Source organism: Cydia pomonella, chromosome 2 (assembly GCF_033807575.1).
Source record: "Cydia pomonella isolate Wapato2018A chromosome 2, ilCydPomo1, whole genome shotgun sequence".
NCBI classification, from domain to species: Eukaryota; Metazoa; Arthropoda; class Insecta; order Lepidoptera; family Tortricidae; genus Cydia; species Cydia pomonella.
The window spans coordinates 19,725,535-19,744,976 of NC_084704.1; the positions used below are offsets into that span (position 1 = coordinate 19,725,535).

At 34.8% G+C, this 19,442-nt stretch overlaps 1 protein-coding gene across 15 annotated transcripts in view; it reads right to left on the reverse strand.

Annotated features, from left to right (window-relative positions):
- LOC133534604 (CUGBP Elav-like family member 1) overlaps window positions 1-19,442 on the reverse strand; it is a 506,026-nt gene that overhangs the window by 131,760 nt on the left and 354,824 nt on the right. For all 15 annotated transcript variants that reach the window (XM_061873792.1, XM_061873798.1, XM_061873796.1 and 12 more), the window contains one exon: window positions 1,063-1,111. In XM_061873792.1, the coding sequence (XP_061729776.1) occupies window positions 1,063-1,111 (49 nt within the window). The remainder of the gene's footprint in view (window positions 1-1,062; window positions 1,112-19,442) is intronic.

Here is a 19,442-nt window from a genome sequence, read left to right on the forward strand (position 1 = left end):
GGCGAGATATGTTTTTCTGCCTTCTGTACGGGTAATATAAACAACGAAAAAAAGCGGCTAAGTGCGAGTCAGACTCGCCCATAAAGGGTTTCGTACCATTTATGAGGTATTAAAAAAAACTACTTACTAGATCTCGTTCAAACCAATTTTCGGTGGAAGTTTGCATGGTAATGTACATCATTTTTAGTTTTATCATTCTTTTTTTAGAAGTTACTTTGAAAGTGTCTCTCACGCAAACTATTCAGTTTAAAATGATATTAGAAACCTCAATATCATTTTTGAAGACCTATCGATAGACAACCCCACACGTATGTGTTTGAATAAAAAAAAATTGAGTTTCCGTTCTAAGTATGGGCAACCCCAACATTTGTTGTTTTTTTAGTATTTTTGTGTGAAAATCTTAATGCGGTTCACAGAATACATCTACTTACCAAGTTTCAGCAGTATAGTTCTTATAGTTTCGGAAAAAAGTGGCTGTGACATACGGACGGACAGACAGACAGACACGACGAATCCATAAGGGTTCCGTTCCGTTTTGCCATTTGGCTATTAAGCAGAATTTTGTATTATTTTATAATCTTAGCCCGTCCATAGCCGGTCTTTTGATATATGACGACTTTCTTGGTTGTTTGATATTTCTTAAAGCGGCCAGGAATTTAATGAAGAATATATTGTTCATAGGTAGTTTTGCCGTAACTTCAAACATTTTTCTAATAACAATGAATAACTTGAAAATGGAACAAAAAAGTGGGGGTAGAAGGGGAAGCATCCACTTGAAGTGTTGCTAGTTGATAAGTTACACATGCATGCTAAGTTTCGTGCTTACTTCTGGTTGGGCCTATACTTTAATAATTCTTTAGGGAAATTAGCCGGACTATTCGAGGTTTTTAGTATCACATGTATATTTATAATGACAGTTAATTCTAAAACAGTGAACAATATTTAGTCAGATGTTTTTTCCTTACAGGACTACTAACCCAAGACCTAGCTAAGTTATAATATACTCAGCGTGTTTTGAGCTTACGAGTCGGTTTAGAAAGGAAAAAAAAGTAGTAAACTTACCATTTCTATTTTCGCTGTCAGCTGGTTTCATTTGGATTGGATGATGCATCTGAAAATAAACAAAAAACTTTACTAAGTATTAAAACCTTATAAAATAAAGTGGAAACTGAATTCGGAAATATAACGATGGTTGTGTGTATGTAATAAATAAATGATTTTTGTTAATAAAAAAGTGATTTAGATAGAGGACTGATTATATTTTTCCTGTAAAATATTAGTGTTAATGTTAATAGTATCTAAAAATGTCATAATTTTTCTTTGGTTAATTTCGGAGATAAGGGGAGAATGGTATTTTTTTCACATTTTTATAAAGGCATAAAATTTTTTTTTTCACTACGAAAAGATAATAAAAAAATGTTTTGGAATTATCAATTGGAGCTCTTTCAAATGATACCCCACTTGACTAAATTTAGTCATTAGACTTTGAAATTTTTCCCCCTCTTCATATTGGGTATTTTCCATAGTTATTAAAAAAAAATACTTATTTTGTTTTGTATCTGACGACTACAACCTAACTTTTTTAGCTTTAAGGATCTGCTTGAATGTATAATGTTAATGAGTTGACATGTTTTTATTTTAATTCATTACATCAGTATGTTGTAACTGCAACTATCCCCTTTTAAATAACTATTATTGCTCGAGTGTAGTTTAGCATACTCATCGCCGCCCTAACTGTTTTGGCATTGGATTTACCAGAAATTGAAGGATAAGCTTGCTGCAGTTGCAAGCTTAGAGTCCCTTCTTTTTCCACAATTAGTATTAATTGGGGAAAAAACACTGCACATTTCAACTGCAAAAGAATTCCACTATAAATGACAGTTAAATTGTTTAAAATGAGTGCAAAATGTTTTCTAACTCTGAACCGGCAGTAAATATATATTATGATTCATAAACATTAATCAGTAGTTCATAATTTGAGGCAAACATGATTATCCTTATGTTAATTAATATTAAAACAGGGAATATCCAATGAAATGAATTTTAAATGGGCTACCGATCTAGTGGGCATATTTTTAAATTATAAATACGAAGGTGTATCAATGTTACAATATCAAATCAGACCATGTATTTAACACATACAGAAAATCTTTAACATTGTTTTTTTTTTTTGCGATCAATAGTTTACGACTGCTTGCGGTCGAAATTCGTATAATATTGTCAACAACTCAATATGTTGAATGGTTGTCGAATATACACTTAAGAACCAGTACCATTAAGACTCATACGACTGTGCTATTATATTTTGATCGAATGTTTGTATTATATTTTTCTCCCAAAACTAATAAATTGATCGTTAAATATGTTGATGCCTTCAAAGCAGCAAATGCATCAGAAAGTTAAAAGGCTCCTTTCGCTGTCAGTTTTACATTTTTGCCGGATATAATTGTACCAGGGCTGTCAGTACCTGAAAACTTAATGGACTGCAGCGTGAGGATATTTACTATGAAAAAGGTTTTCAATAAAATACACAGTAAAAACGTAAAAGGTTATTTTTGTATAATATACGTTTGCCTTGTTTGTAAGAGGAGTCCGGAAAAGATGCGAAGTTCTTAAAATTTTGGACAAAACGAAAAAACCCCTGTTACGTACGTAAATTATGGTTTCACCGAAATAAAAGTAGTTTATGTGAGTGCTACATAATAAAAGGCATTAAGATACGCGAGTGTGGGTTTAAGGAACGAACGAAGTGAGTTTCTTAAAAAGATCACACGAGTGTTTTAATGCTTAATTATGTACAGTTACATACACTATTTATCTAAACAAATATTATAAACTTTCTATGGTATATTCACTAACCCAAATTACAGCCAACGTTGGGGCATCGTTGCTCTCTTGGCGGAACTCGCGGATATGTGGTGGCGTCATCGAAATATTTTTATCGTTCATTTTACACGAACCTTTTGCTATAGTTACTTTAAAAACAACAAAACAAATTCATTTACTATCTATACCAACATACTTAAAACTAATTAAAAGATAAACTGTACGTCAAATGAAAACTTTTTTCACGCATGTCACGCATCCGTAGTTTTTTTTTAATTCAGAGAGTAACTAGAGTCGGGGGCCTATCTCCGTATCATTCGATACAAATTAACATGCGAGATTTGTCAAAATTGTATGCAATTGACATTTCATTTCGAACAAAAAGGCATCTCGACTGATATTAGAATAGATGTCAAATCGAATTGTTTTTTTTTTTCAGAGGTGTTCTAAATTTAAATGTCATTACCAAATCGATTTTGATGTAGTTATGAAGAAATTACAACATTATCACAGATAAGAAATTTGTTGCAACAAAAAAGTTTATCGTAATGTTGGCCATTATTTACGGATTTTGAAGGCATCAAAGAGAGTTTATGATATGTGTGTAGATAAAAGTCTTTAGGCGAAATATATTGCGTATAATAAATCCCATCAAAAACATTTTCATGTAAAATGTAGCCAAGACGAGACCATAAGCCTCGCACTGTTAAAAAGTTATCAGATCTCTTGTAGAGCCAAGTTTCTAACTCTACAAGCCCTAACTTCACAAACTCTACACCTTAGTCAACATATATGGCTTGGCCGTTTCGCTACTGTCACATGGGCGTGAGGTGAAAAAATTAATCACTATTCACTATTTTTTATTATGCCATACTTCTTGTAGTAACGAAACAGCCAAGCCACATATTTTGACTAAGGAGTAGAGTTTGTGAAGTTACGGCTTGTAGAGTTGGAAGCTTGGCCCCACTAGAGATCTGATAACTTTTTGACAGAGGGAGCCTTATGGTCTCGTCTTGGCTATATTTTACATGAAAATGTTTTTGATGGGATTTCACTTCTTTTTGTAAGTAGCTTATGACAATCTTCCATCCCCTAATTTAAAGGGTTGGGGGTGATTTACTGTAAAAAATCCTAAAATACGTATCTGGGGGCATCTTTTATACAATCTGCTTTTTTTACTGACTCCCCATACAAAATTTAACTCCGTTTTCCCCCTTTTCATCCTTACTGAGTGATTTTGGGGTCAAAAACTATTCTACATATATCCTTCCCCATAACAAAAACCATCTACATACCAAATTTCAACTAAATCGGTTCAGCGGTTATTGATTCCCCATACAAAATTCCACCTCCCTTAGGGGCAAAAAATTTCAAGTTTATGATTTTTTTTGTTGTGTGTGTACTAATACTATCCTACATACCAAATTTCAGCTTCTTAGGACTTCAGGAAGTATCCTAAGGATTTTGATGATCATCAGTGAGTGAGTTAGTCAGTGACGAAATCGGGGTTTTTTAGATATGAATAAAATTTAAAGTATGAGCTATGCAATTGAAATTTTTGTGCTGTATTGACATTAAATCCCGAGAATTTTGTTTATCTGGTATAATCCAAACCGAAGTTATGAGGGTCCAAAAAACGACGAAGCGCGTCGTGAAAAGGTAGGTAGTGCCTTTGCGCTTCGCTTTGCTCGTCTTAGCCCGTGCCTCCAGATTTAAAATACATCCACACAATTATACGCGATATACCCCATCTAAATAGTTTTACTTCACGAATAACTACCACGGTAACCAAAGACAATATTATGGTTATTCCGGTTTCTTACATAATGTAAAGAAATAACATTAATAAGACTTAACTTGTCAGTTATACAAATAACGTTTTTACAAGCAATGGCAATGATATGAGAATGTACGGCCTGCCACTCCATATTTATGAGACAATGAGAGATGACAAATTGCGTAAGTTGGGCGTTGATTATATTTTATAGTTAACTAGTATCACTGTTTGATATTGTCAACCCTATAGACAGTAAACAAATTAAACTATTTAATTAATTCGTAAACAAAGCCCGGAGGCTAAATGCAAACAGTAAACAGTCGATCGATTGATGTTTTAGAGTGACTTCAGACTTCGGTGTTGAGATTAGCTAATCAAAACATGGCAAATAAGACAAGTTAAATTACATTTAACTTCATTATTTTAATTAAATTAATTATTCTTATACAAACGTATTTACTCTACAATTTTTTTTAGATATTGACATTATGGAAAATCAGCGGTACTCCAACTTTCCTATAAAATCATTAAATTCAGCCTGACGTTAAGACGAAAGTGGACGCCTTTCCATACAAACGTAGTCCTCATTTTTCCCTCTGGATATTAACCTTATTGAAAATATGTATTTTAACACAATCTGATGCATATTTCTTAGATATGTATAGTTCGTGTCATCCACGATGACGCGCAAATTTGTCAAATCAAATCTAACCTTTAATAACATGACATACGAGTCAAGGCACGCGTTGTCGTGAATGACACGATCTAAAATCATAATTTTCTAACATAAGATACCTACTATATTTTGGGTCTATCAGTTATCAGCCAGTTAGGAAGCAGTAATGTTCTGTCTACCCCAAAAGATGAAACCACCAAACATAAAACATGTATGTCAACCGCTCGGTCAGGTGGACTAGTCCAATCTCTCAACGCCTAGTTTATTTCTGGGCGGCGCGGACGGACGCGGCGTCTTATTGAGTAATGAGTTTATGTGGCTATAATTACTACTAAGGAGATAATAATCGATAATATGTTTCCAGTACTTAATGGAGTTTGGAAATTTATTGTTTTATTATCATTTGTCAAATTCCGCACCTGTGCGATGTAATTAATAATCAACGACATAAATATTTCACAATGTAAAACATTTTACTGTTTGGTCGAAATACTTCTTCAGGATATCCGAGAAGTGATAATAAGCACTCTTTTTGTTACGTTTTCCATATTCATTTACGAGAGTTTAGTTTTATAAGTCTTGTACTTACTCGTATTATAGCAGGTTGTTGAGGAGTGCTAAACTCCACAGGAATCTCAACTTTCTCAAAAGCGCCGTAGTCAAGACAGTGGTATAGTTAAATTGCCCATTTTCATTTATATATTTTATTTTGTGTAAATATAGATTGTTATAGTAACGGAACTTAGATACCAACTAACTAGGTAGATTTTAATGGACACCATGAGGATGAACTTCACAACGTACCATGTTATTAGAGTTTAAAAGTCGCTATGTAACGTAAAATAAAATAGTGTATTACTTGAATGCTATTATAATATGCTGTATTTGGTGAAGTGCTTTATACGAAGCATTATTGGCGAGGAGTTAAGTCATTTATAGCACGCTAGTTTTGAGTAAAAACTTATGTAAAGTTAATGCAAGAATCTGTGTCTATACTTATAAATTGGTCATCAATCACGGGGACCTTCGGGTGGTGTGCAAAATGAACGATTTGTCACTTACAGCGGACGCGTTAATCTAAGCTAAACTAAGCCTACCTAAGCCTGGCTTAACTTGCCCAAGCTACAGCTTTCTAGTTACCCAAGCAATTTTAGTGATCATAGGTGAACGAGTCTAAAAGCTAATTGATATTAGGACAGGTGTCCATTAATTTGATAGCTGCGACTTAATCAAACTATTAGTTGATTGGGTAGTTAATTAAAATGTTATAGTATGATTATCGAGCAGCTTCAATAAATTGCCGTTGGATAACTGATAGGACATCTATTGTTCATCGCATGTTGAACTCGAGAAATGTTGAGATATACGACGCCTTATCGCTGTGCTTAGGGGAAGTCACAAAGTTAGCAGCTACTTATGCGAAGCTAATATTTACAGATGCCACTGATACATTTAACTTAGTGGTTATGTACTTACAGTGTACAGTAATCTGCAGAGATAACCCCACCGCATAAAGTTCATATGCATGTCAGACATTTCTGCAGCTTACTGTACATTTTTTCGATATGCCTTCGTATTGTATATAACCAATAAAGAAAAATGTTAGTATGAGTTCTACGAGTCCGATAACATGGTGTGTGCAAATAAAAGAAACCCTCAGGAGGAAACAAATATGATTTAGTACTTTGTGTGTATGTACCTAAATGTGTAGTCCTGTCGCAGTCAAATTGTACAAACGGCGTCGTCAATTGACAAAACGTTTTCGCATTTGTAAAATGACGACGCCGTTTGTAAAATTTCCGAGGGCAAATTGTAAAAAGTTTGCGTTTTGTAAAATACCTTATGATATAACAGCGCCGTTTGCAATTTGCCGCAGCATTTTGGGCATAGTAATGCTTTTATTTACCACCCGTGATGAAATGAAATGAAAAAGGAACTATGAAAAACGCTGGGGTGTCCATAAAATCTGGAGTGCGTCGGACTTATTAGGGGCGCGCGGGGCGGGGGAGGCTTTTGGATCTGGGTGGCCTCGCGTGACGAAGCACGGTCACTACACTCGGCTCTGCGGTTTCGGCTATTGGCGACTAGCCACAGCCGCTCGCCTCGTTCGTTCCGTTCGGGTAGGACAGATAAGATCCACGTGGATAGTGTGGTGCTCTGATTCGGTTATCTTGAGATTTGTGGTATGATTAAGGATGGTGGAGTAGTATAAAACTTAATATAGGTAAATTGATAAAACACCAAACCAAGGTCACCCTTAAAAAAACATCACGTTTACGTTGACAGTGTTGAGCTCACTAACAATTTGCCTTCGGCAATTTGCATAACGCTTCACATTTGTAAAATGATGACGCCGTTTGTAAAAGGCGGATTCTTACAATTTGCCTGCGACATATCTACATACGTTCATAATGTATGTCTCAAAGATTTTAATTCTCACTAAAACGAAGCCCATTCTATGATTTGACGTGACGTCAGTTTGCTGCACGAGCGAAGGCGAGTTGTTGTGTGTAAAGAATAGATAAGGTTTAAATAAGTACTAGATATATAATATTTTAGGCAGTGTCTTCTAGACGCGACGTTTATGATTCAATGCTGTTTTTTAATGTAAATGTTATTTTTTACATAAATACGATTATAATGATGCACAGAAAATCCGATCATGTAAGCATATCCTGTCATTCAGGTACGATGTGTTTTTTTTTCATACAGTCTGAAGGGGGTTGACAGATTGTAACGTGTCAGAAGTTTTTCTCACAATTACCGTACCATAATACGAAATCTTGAAATATTCGTTTGTTATATTTTTTGACGACCTGTCTGACCTAGTGGGTGCCACTGTGCCTATAAAGCCGATATGGTCCCGGGTTCAACTCCTGGTAACGACATATCTATTCGTGTGATGAGTACGGATATTTGTTCCAGAGTCATTGGAATTTTCTAAGTATTTATAGAGTAGTGAAATAAAGTATGGGATGCACAAGCGGGATTCCGAAAGGGTACGGATGGACGGAGGAGGGTACGGTAGGGATGTACGGATCAAGTCTTTTCCCTGCGATGCATAGCCGAAAAGTATTTTTCACGTCAGCAGCTCGAACAAGGGTAATTTTCTGCTTAAAAACAGTGAGCAAAATCGCATGAAATGAGCGTGAATCTATTATAGAATCTTTCGCGTGCACGGGACTCAAAACAAGCACTCGAAGAAATATCAAACTTTGCTCTCTTGTTGTACAAATAACTATGGTCAGAGGTCAAAAGGTCAATTTCGCTTTCGTGGATTTGGAAAAGGCTTATGACAGAGTGGCGAGGAATGAACTTTGGTCGGTACTGTCGGTGTATGGATTGAGCGGTCGTCTCATTCAGGCACTGAAATCGCTCTATCAAGATTCCAGTGCTTGTGTGAGAGTAAACGAATCGTACACTGAGTGGTTTGGCATCGAAAAGGGTGTTAGGCAAGGATCTGGAGTGTCACCGTGGCTGTTTAATCTATTCATGGACAGTAGTATGCACGGTTTGAGAAATGATGAATGTGGGCTGAGAATGAGTGGGTTACTCGTCAAATGTCATTATTACGCTGATGACCTAGTATTGCTGGTGTCATCGGATGAAGAATTGCAGGAGATGGTAACTAGAATGCAGAGGTCTTTTGAAAGGAAAGGAATGAAAATATATGTGAGCAAGACGAAAGTAATGGTATTTGAAAAGGGAGAAAGTATGACAAACTGTGAAGTTTTGATTGGTCAAGAAAGAGTGGAACAAATGAAAGAGTTTGTGCATCTGGGAACCTTGTTCACTAGGGACGGTAAACATGATGAAGACATTGAAAGGAGAGTGAATGCTGGAAATTGTGTGAATGGGGTAGTCAACGCTTTTATGAGCAGCCAGAAGGTGTTGCAAAAAGCACGGTTGGCTGTGCATAGAGGGGTGTTGGTGCCTACACTTATGTATGGTAGCGAAAGTTGGGTATGGCAGAAGAGGCATCAGAGTCAAGTGAATGCAGTGGAAATGAGAGCGTTGATAAGCGTGTGTGGTGTAAAATTACAAGATAGAGTTAGGAACAGTGTGATAAGGGAAAAGTGTGGACTGAACGAAGATGTAGTGACAAAAATTGAGAAAGGTATGTTGAGATGGTTTGGACACGTGGAAAGAATGAGTGAAAGAAGGTTAACAAAGAGAGTGTATAAGGGAGAAGTAGAAGAGGGAGCTGGAAGGGGTAGATCTCGGCGGACTTTCTCTATCAAATCGGGGAAATTCTGAAGAATGGTCAGGTCAAGAGCACCCTAAACTGACGAGCGTGTATGAGGAATGTTATGAAAGTGACGGAAGCGAAAGAGGTATGTCAGGATCGTAGCACGTAGAAAGCCGTGGTCGCTGCCTATCCCTCCGGGAAATAGGCCTGATTATATGTATGTATGTATTTATGTATTAGATATTTTGTTGCCTAACATTTATGTGTTTTTTCATTTCCTGTCTATTTTTAACTGTATGGTGCACAATAAAGAATATTTACTTACTTACTTAAGTACCTACAACACAAGCCTTATTGAGCTTACTGTGGGATTTAGTCAATTTGTGTAATAATGTCCTACAATATTTTCTGCACGTAAACTTTGAAATGTTGATAGGATATTAATAGTATCAAATTCTCAATGTATATTGCTTGCACCAACAATAAGTGCGAGCGAAATACATTGAGTGTAAACTTGTGAAAGTACAGTTAGATTGCCTTTTGTTCTATTACATATTACATACGAATTAAGCCTTGATAAAATCAGATTACTAGAACACTTTAATATGAATAGGAAAGTTGTACGTTAAAACCGTATGAGTTTAATATATTCAGAACAGATGCACAAAACAAACAAAAAATTTTCTGCATTTAAATAAACCTAGTCAACAATTGGGAGGCGATAAAGTTTTAATTATGAAACCGCATGATCCCACTAAACCCCTTCATTGAATAAACTATTTGAAAACATAACTCATAAGTTAATTAACAGTTTAATTAATAAATGACTTATAATAAACGAGTGTGTAATGCTTAATATAAATATAAAAAAAAACTATCATACACTTGTTATAATGCCATTTGATATAATATTATGTGTTATAATATAATTTTTATTATACCATTCTTTTGTTTTATTGTGATTTCATCTAAACTGTCATTTATATATTGCCTATTGTAATATAATTTTTAAGTAGTATATAGACATCTTTTGTAATGACTTTTGTTATATTATATTCTTGTATAACGTAATATTTTATATAATTTTATCAAGTATAAATACATATATTGTATAATATATTTTGACATATTTAATTTAATGATAACGTAAAGTTTTACATAATTTTTATAACAAGTGGTTCGCAGGCCGTATAACTAAGTACAGATTATCATCCCACCTAACCCAACCTAACCTATTCTTTCAAGGTTTTTGATTATACGGGGGCCGCAGTTCAAACCTAACCTAAACCACATTTTTGCGAGGTTTTTTTATTCTGCGGGAGGGAGGGGGGGGGGGGTTAAAGTTCATTTCGTTGTCTTGTTTCTGAATACTCTGTCATGCTTATATCTATGTCTTCTATCAAATAAATAAAAAAGTTGAGCCCTATTTGTATGTCTTTCTAGCTATAAGTAGATTCTATTTTACAAGAAAAAATATAAAAACTAAATTTCATCTCATACAAAAGCTGCATTCCGTCACCTTTTTCGGGGCCAAAAAGCAAGACAACGAAAATAATTTTGACCCTGTTATTCGTGTGTGCGGAGTCGCAGTTCCAACCTAACCTAACCCATTTATGTCATGCACTAATTATACCACACAAATAATTATGTGATGTCACTTGTTAGAACAAATAATATGCTTTAGAGAATGTAATAATTATGGCAAAGTATATCAGACGAAGTGTAAATATACCTTATAACCATTATACCAATAATAACAATATATTTGCCGTTAATTAAGTATTACGGTAGTATGCCATTTATTAAATTATTCAAAATAACAATATATCAAACAAAAATGAAAAATAATTATAAAAATGTAGTGCACCCATAATAAACGCAATATTTTATATAAATAAATATTTCAGGACATAGTAAGTACAATAAGGCTTGTGCTGTGGGTACTTGGGTAACGATATAGTATGTAATATATAAATATTTATAAATAATTAAACACATAGAAAACACATATCAGTTAGGAACAAATATTCATGCTTATCACACAAATGTATGCCCTTACCAGGATTTGAACACGGGACCATCGGCTTGATGGGCAGGGTAGGGTAGGTAGGGCAACTAGGCTAGATAGATAGTCTAATAAATTATTAAGTAAATTCACATAATATGCAAAAATATGTATACGTCCAATCCATTATTCTATTACAAAATTGCATGTCACGTTACATATATCGACATCAGCATTTAAATAAAATTTGAACGCGTCAATTTTAAATGAATGCCTACTTATATGTTGTGTACTCGTTTCTCACGCAACGTTTCTGATTGCTTTTTGTGTAGTCGCAGGAGCTTTTTTAGCCGACGTAACATATATATTTAATATATAGATAACTATAGCGCAACACTGCAAAAACTACAAAAATAGGTAGCCTGTGATATAAGGACATTACTGGAAACACAGGTAAAAGCAATTCTACGATCGAACATTCTGTGGTGTGAAAAGTTCTCACACATATAGCCTTTACTTAGAGCTGGTCCCTGCAATCAACTACTTGTAACATGGTTTAATCATACCTCTGTAAAAAAAAAATATATATTATAAAATAAGAATATTATTAAGAATGATGCAGCAGTTTGTCCTTCTACAGCACACATGTGGTTGATTTATATGGAATATAATGTATCGACTCTTGTCGAGACTAAAGATTGTTTGCATATGGGAGAATCAACTTTTTGTCACTCGTTGCCGTGGTGACCTGTATCAATTTAAAATAAACAAACTCCTATTATAAAATTCACAAGGTTAGATGGGGTAAGAAAACTAGAAAGATATTAAAAACTAAATTACATGATAATGATAAAAAAAAACGAATGCATAAATAAAATTCAGGACTTTCCTCACACGGTTTCACTTGCCACAAGCCCTTTCCATATTAGTACCAAGCATATTAGTAGAACGTAGCATAATATTACTTTTTATACAGTGCTACTGTATAAAAAGCCTGGACAGAATGCCAATAGTTATTTGTACAACAAGAGAGCAAAGTTTGATATTTCTTCGAGTGCTTATTTTGAGTCCCGTGCAAGCGAAAGATTCTATAATAGATTGAGCGTATATATGTAGATAGAAGATAGACTTGAGCGTAGTAAGGGACTCATAAGCGCACGAGATGTAAATAACTTTGATCTCGTGTAGTACACAATATTTTTCACGTCGGCAGTGAAAACATATTTGGCAGGTAACAATACAACCTGAAAATTTTTAATCCGTCTTCATCACTATTTCACTTATGTTTTCTGAAGGTATTCTAATAATTAAGTTTAATTACCGCAATAAAACAAAACGAAATAAATTTCAATAAAATAATACGAAAATAATGAAATAACGAACATCAATTGACAGTTCAATCGACAACTTTTTTTGTAAACTAACTTTGTAACTGTAACTTTGTAAGATATGGTCACTTTCTTTTTTGCTAATGATGTGAAAGGGACAAAGACAATAGAATCCAAATATTTCGAACTTGTATTAGGCTCCGCACGTTGAAATGACATTCGAATATAAAGGTCACTTGAATGTTATTTTGACTCACTCAGTGAGCAAAATGCGATTTTGCTCACTGTTTTTAAGCAGCAAATTACCCTTGTTTAAGCTGCTGACGTGAAAAAAAAGATCCACCTGTATTCTGTTGGTATTATGTATCGATATGTTTCCTAGCGGATTTAAGATTGTTTAATGATATTGACAAAATACAAAGAAAACGCAGCAAAAGCGTTTGCAACTAGCCGGTTTTATCCATTGAGTTAAATAATTGACGAGCTATACCTTATACTAACGTCAAAAGCTAAGCTATGTCCACGCATCACGGAATCTTCCAATCACTCTCGTATTGAAAAGGGTCTCTAGACATAAAAAGATCCAATCCTATGGACGAAATAATGGTCTGCTAACTCAAAGGATTGTTCAACGAAAAACATATATGTACGAGAGTATATGTAAAATTGAAGAAACTTAAGGAAATGAGAACATAAAGGGCAATAATACCTTTGTAGTGTGACCGTGGTCAAAACGGCCGGCTTTGGCTTGAAATCGTTAGTCCCTTCAAAGGTGAGTGAAAACCTGAAGAAAAATAGGAAGGGGCCGAAATCAAAGGGCTTTTAGGCTTATTATACGGGTAGGGGGGACGTTGTTGGAAAAAATTGTGGATGGCACGCGGCGATCAGAAAGGTGCGTTACAACTGCGATATGGAGAAGAAACATTTGCCTATCGCGAAAATATATGTAGGTACCAAATATAGGGTTTGAAGTAGTAATAATATTAAATCATAATGGAAGGCTATACATACATAAATATACCAGGATATCGAGGAGTGAGTACTGTACGTAGGTTTTTTAACTGCACGTGTTCACTGAGAACATCAGTCCACAAGGTTAAGTCAGATTAAGTTACTTTTAATTTTTGTTTAAAGCTTCAAATTTCATCGTTTGTCAAGGCTTACCGGTAACTGTTTCTGGAATTCATAAATAAACGTTCACATGGCTTTATGATACATTTCCCTTAACCACTTCACTAATTAATAAAGTCTACTGTAATATACGGCTGAAAAACTTCATGAAATGAAAGTAAATTATTAAAATTAGGATATTAGTTAATATAGACGTTTGACGGCTGTCTATTCATAAAATGGAACAATTTATTTTCAACATGTATTTATACTACATGATTTAACGAATTATTTTTAATATATTAGTCATTTTATTCAGGTAACTATGAAATAGGTACATTTAACAAATGTAAACTGATATCAGGCCTCCATTTTAGTATCGTGTCAATCCCGCAGGGAGGCCGCGGAAGCTCTCGGCAATTACAATGAGTGCCGCATTGTCCCCGTCGCGGCTGGGACGATTACAAGACGGGGCCAATTTAGTCAGCGTGCCATGACGTACTACTAGTCGTAGTCGTCAAATTCAATATTAAAAAGTTACTTTAGTTCATAGTTACGCATTGATATAATTAGGTATGCAAAAATGAGCTTTTTGTTTTATTTGATCATATATTTGTAAATAGTATTAATTATACTTTATTATTTTTCCTATTTGACCGCCGCCTACTCTATGGATGCGTGGCTGTCGATAATATCACATATGTCATAAAAAATGTGAAATATACTAAAGAAAACGTTTATTTAAAATAATTTATCAAATAGTGATATCAGGGATTAAGTTTACATGCTGATAGACGAATAGACATTTAATGTCCTTTATTTTCGTTTCAGGTATGTAGGTTTATCTTTAGTTATTTTCTTACAAATGTAGTAATGATTGAAACACAGATTAAATGAAATATTTTCGTTTCAGATAAAGCAACGCAATTTTTTTATTTGTCTATCTTATTACTGGTAAATTATCTTATATATTTAAATAACTTTAATAATTTAAATAGATGTACTTATAATATTTTTTAAATGTACCTACATACAACTGTTATACTACCTAAATAGATATCTGGAGATGATTAGACAGTTTAAGAAATGATTAGGGTCGACACTTATTTATAATTAAAATTAATGTTTATAACTTTATTTTTAATTCAAATTAATGTTTTGAATGTTTTCGGGAGTTCTTAAGTTAATAATTGATTGTTTTAGCGATGACCAGTGCATTTAAAGCGAATATAAACAGCGTTAAACGTTATGGTATGTGGGTAGACTAAACTAAGATTAAACTTGCAGCAGCACGTCAATGAAAAAGGTATTTGCAACAGTTCCAAAATATCGGTAATTCGGTATTCGGTAAATAAAATAATCGGTAAGTATACAAAGCAAATATCCTGTTATTTATAGTATGTATTAATAAGAAAACAATGATTCTAATTTTTGAAAACCACAATTCAAACCTAAGAGACATATTTTAAAATTTGGACAAAAATCTACTCTGTTTATTTTTGACCGTAAGCCATTAATGAAGGGCCAGGTTAGAGGGTCCCAAAATCGTCCCAAACTAATGGAGCGGACGGAGGGAATGAACTTCTAAATTTGTCGACGAATCTTTTTTGTTTGAAGCTTCGCATCCACTTAACTGCTTGTGCATTGAATACCTGTTCACGTATTGTGTAATCTCATCCTTTTATCTGGGATTAGGGTGCTACAGAGAGGAAAACAGGGCGAATATTGAGCGACAGCCAAATTTATTCAAGTTCAATTTAAAATTCTAGTTATTGCGCATTTTTCCACATCTGATAAAACTTCAGATCATAGTAAGGTACTTACTTCTTATATCATTATGGATAAAACGATATAAGAGAATGTGCGAGACTTCAATTTTCACGCAAGTAATATTACTTTTCCTCTCGCGCATGAAAATAAGCCTGAGCCTAGTTGTATATAGGCTTCATTATTTACTTTTATTTCTATTTATAATTTAATTTAATTTTATTCATCTGTTTGCTGTATATGCTGTAGTTCTTGCCTGAAATTAAATAGATTGACTCCGTAGTACCTAACACAATTGAAAATTTGGGCTTGTATTGTCTCAATCAGTAGCTTTTACCAGCAATGAAAAGTGCAGTCAGCAGTCGGTAATTAAAGCTTGTATCGAAAATGATACCTACTTTAGAAAGGTAGGAATTTTTTGCAACAGCCAGAGCTAAGAGAGAGAAAGAGAGCATTTGGAATCATTAAGTATTTCAGTGAATTCACTCGATAATCGAAGTCTTTTGCTAGCGTTTTTGCAGTTACATAGACGATTCCTTTTCATATGTACGTAGTGCAACTTTATTTAACAACAGTCTAATCTAGTTGTGCACGTGACGCACATCTCCAAAAGTGCCAAGCGACATATTACTGGAATGGGATCGTTCGTGAATGCACCAACTACCCTGTCACGTGCGATGCCAACAAATGGGCGCATAAACGTTTAACGTGACGTTCCCGGCGTTAACTGGCCGTAAGTATTGTTACAGGGATTCGAATCGAATGTGCCAACTTTACTATGCTTACGTTTGCGCTTATAGATTAGTTCTGTAGGTTAATTTAGTAATAAGCAACTGCACAAACTTACTATAGACATGTTTACCAAGACATAATATTCTTGGAAATATGATTAAATTTTCATTTAAATTATTTCAAATTATTCTAGCCAAGCTTGGAGTATAGGTACGTGTTAATAGTTAATTTTTCGGATTTGAATTTAGCAACTGCCTGCGACTTTGACTACGTAGAACTCGTTAATTGCATTCCGAGATACAAGCGTTATGGTCATCCCATCCATTTAATTCCCTTAACAAAATTATATAGTCCCCAAATATAATATATAAAGATCGAAATAAATACAATGTTAATAGGATATAATTATGTACATATACTTCCAAGTTCATTTATTACCCGCCCCGCCTGTCTACCTGGCCAAAAAAGCTATCAATGCAATAACGCAAAGCCTCGTATTACTCCACAGATATTACGACCATCAGTTGGAATGCCAATAATGAAAGAGCCAAGCGTGCCTTTTTTAATTCGTCTGAGACCATCGTGCGCGTTTCATTCGGTTCGATTATAGGCCTTGCTAGGGTACCGCTATGACGTGGCAATGTTGTATCCGTATTTAATACAAGCAGTTTCATAGGTGAAATCTTAGCTACAAAAATATCACAAAGGAAAAAAAAACCTAACCAGTCGTTTTCTGATTGTAATAACAGGTTATAAATTTGGTATCGATTTGTTACGGTGTAATCTTTGAATTTTACTCTGTACCAAGAAAGAAGATATTACGTCATAAAGTATTTCCGTCAAGAAAACCTTGGGTAATATCAAAACTTGTCATCTTATTTGGATGCTTGTGCGACAAATACAATACAAGCATTCACTTTTAAAAAAATCTAGAGGAGAAGAGGTTCTATTAGTTATGAACTTATGAATTACTTGTAAATTGAACGCTTCGCATAGAGTGTCTTGCTTGACCCAATTCTTATCTTATATACGAATAGTCCCATACGATGCCCAGGCGGGTAGGACATTTCACAAATAACTTCACCCCTTTGAGACTCGAAACCCTCATTCTGTTCTTACGCGGCCACTTAACTGACCTCGTTGGGATGTAAGTACTTAATTAACTTGTTAGGGTTTATTTTACTAGAACGCTTTTAGATAAGATTATGTAGAAAGGTCCCACTTTATTTTATACTTGATTATATAGACTTTTGGAGTGTTGTAATTTTTAGGCTTTGTTCAATAATGATAATAATAAAACATCAAATCTAATCTTTACTAACATGACAATACGAGTCTACGCACGCGTCTTCGTGAATGACACGATCTATAGATTGGAATTAGAAACCTGGGGCTGAGGTGGAGAATGACAAGCCAGAATCTGTTTTAAATTCTTATTCTGAAACTCTTATGGATTTGATCTGTTTCTAGAACAGTGACATTTCTAGTTCAGAACAAAAAAATAAAATCAAAATGACAGAAATGTCACTTGAGACCAGAAAAGTATTTCTTTGGGTTATAGAAAAGTTTGAACGTGATGAATCTTTTGGCATTTTGAATGCATTTGACCACAATATAAAATAATGATAAAAGATGAGCAGTCTATTCCAAGTTTTAGTTAACTGAGAATAGGTCTCTAGGTGGGTAGTACAGCAGAAACAAAAAAAAAAACGTTAATTCTAGCGTCTTCCCTTATGCCCGTTGCTTGTAGTATGAAGACGTTAATACTTTGTGGACTTTGCAGCGTTATGTACTGTTGTTTGACCTCATTGTGGTAATTTCCTGATATTCACTCAAAAATGTGGCGATTAATTCCAGAAACATTATAATTCTGACTTCGCATTTAATAAATTGATTACTTTATTTTCGGTTTAGTTATGAGTGCTGGGATATGTGTTTTGATGTGTGTATGAAATAATGGATGCAAAGCTTAGACTATGCAAAACAGTCTGTCATCAACAAAACATATTTTATAATAAGTGCTTTATTATTAATCTGTATTCAATGTTTTCCATCATCCATGCGGCGCTATTCAACCAAAACGAAAATCCGCTAGATGCAATGTATAATAGAAAAATGCAATCTTCCTCGATCGCCTTACAAACGCAAAAATAATTCCAAGACCCGACGGAACGGAGTAAAATATCTACCGGGCTCCGATACACCGCTATGAAAACTCGTTGTAAACCGATAGACCACGATTTCAATCCGAAGATACGTGAACTGACTTCAATTGGAAATAGATATAACGATATATCTATGTACGAGTAGCTAGCGCCAATTCAACATGATCTCCTCACCCGCCACGCACCTTAGATATTTGGAGAATCAAAGGGGAAATTAATATAATTTGAGAGGTCTGGTTACATTTGTCAAAAGTAAGATCACATCTAACGCTTGTGGAGACTAATATCATCGTAGTGTTCGAGTAAAGCGAAGTTGTAACTCGTAGCTGGTAGAGTGTGAAGTTAGTGGCGCCTGAGTACTCGGAGGCTATTATAACAGTTTCCAATACGCCCCGAACGACTGAGGGAACGTCTTTGGGCAATTATGTAGGCAATAAATAGCAAACTTCACTGCGAGGCAACTGGGGTTAGAATTCAGAGAATAATCCTGGTAGTGTTGTTCACTTTGGTCGATAAAGTCTTTAGCCTAGCGGTAAGGCGTGCGACTTTCAAACCGAAGGTTGCATGTTGGAACCCGGGCTCGTATCAATGAGTTTATGGCACTTATGTACGAAAAATCATTTGATATTGCTTTTCGGTAAATGAAAAAATTATCAGCCCCAATTACTGTTTCAGCTCTGGATTGAAGGGTCAGGTGGCAGCCACTTTCGGAAAAACTTATGCCTGCGTCAATGCTTGGGATAAGGTTGCGAATGCGGATCCCGGGCTCCTTTACAACCGGGATAACGTGAAGTTAAAGAAGAATTGCGTGAATACAGTTGATTCTATATACGTACCTACCCATACTAAGTTGCATCTAAGTGTTTC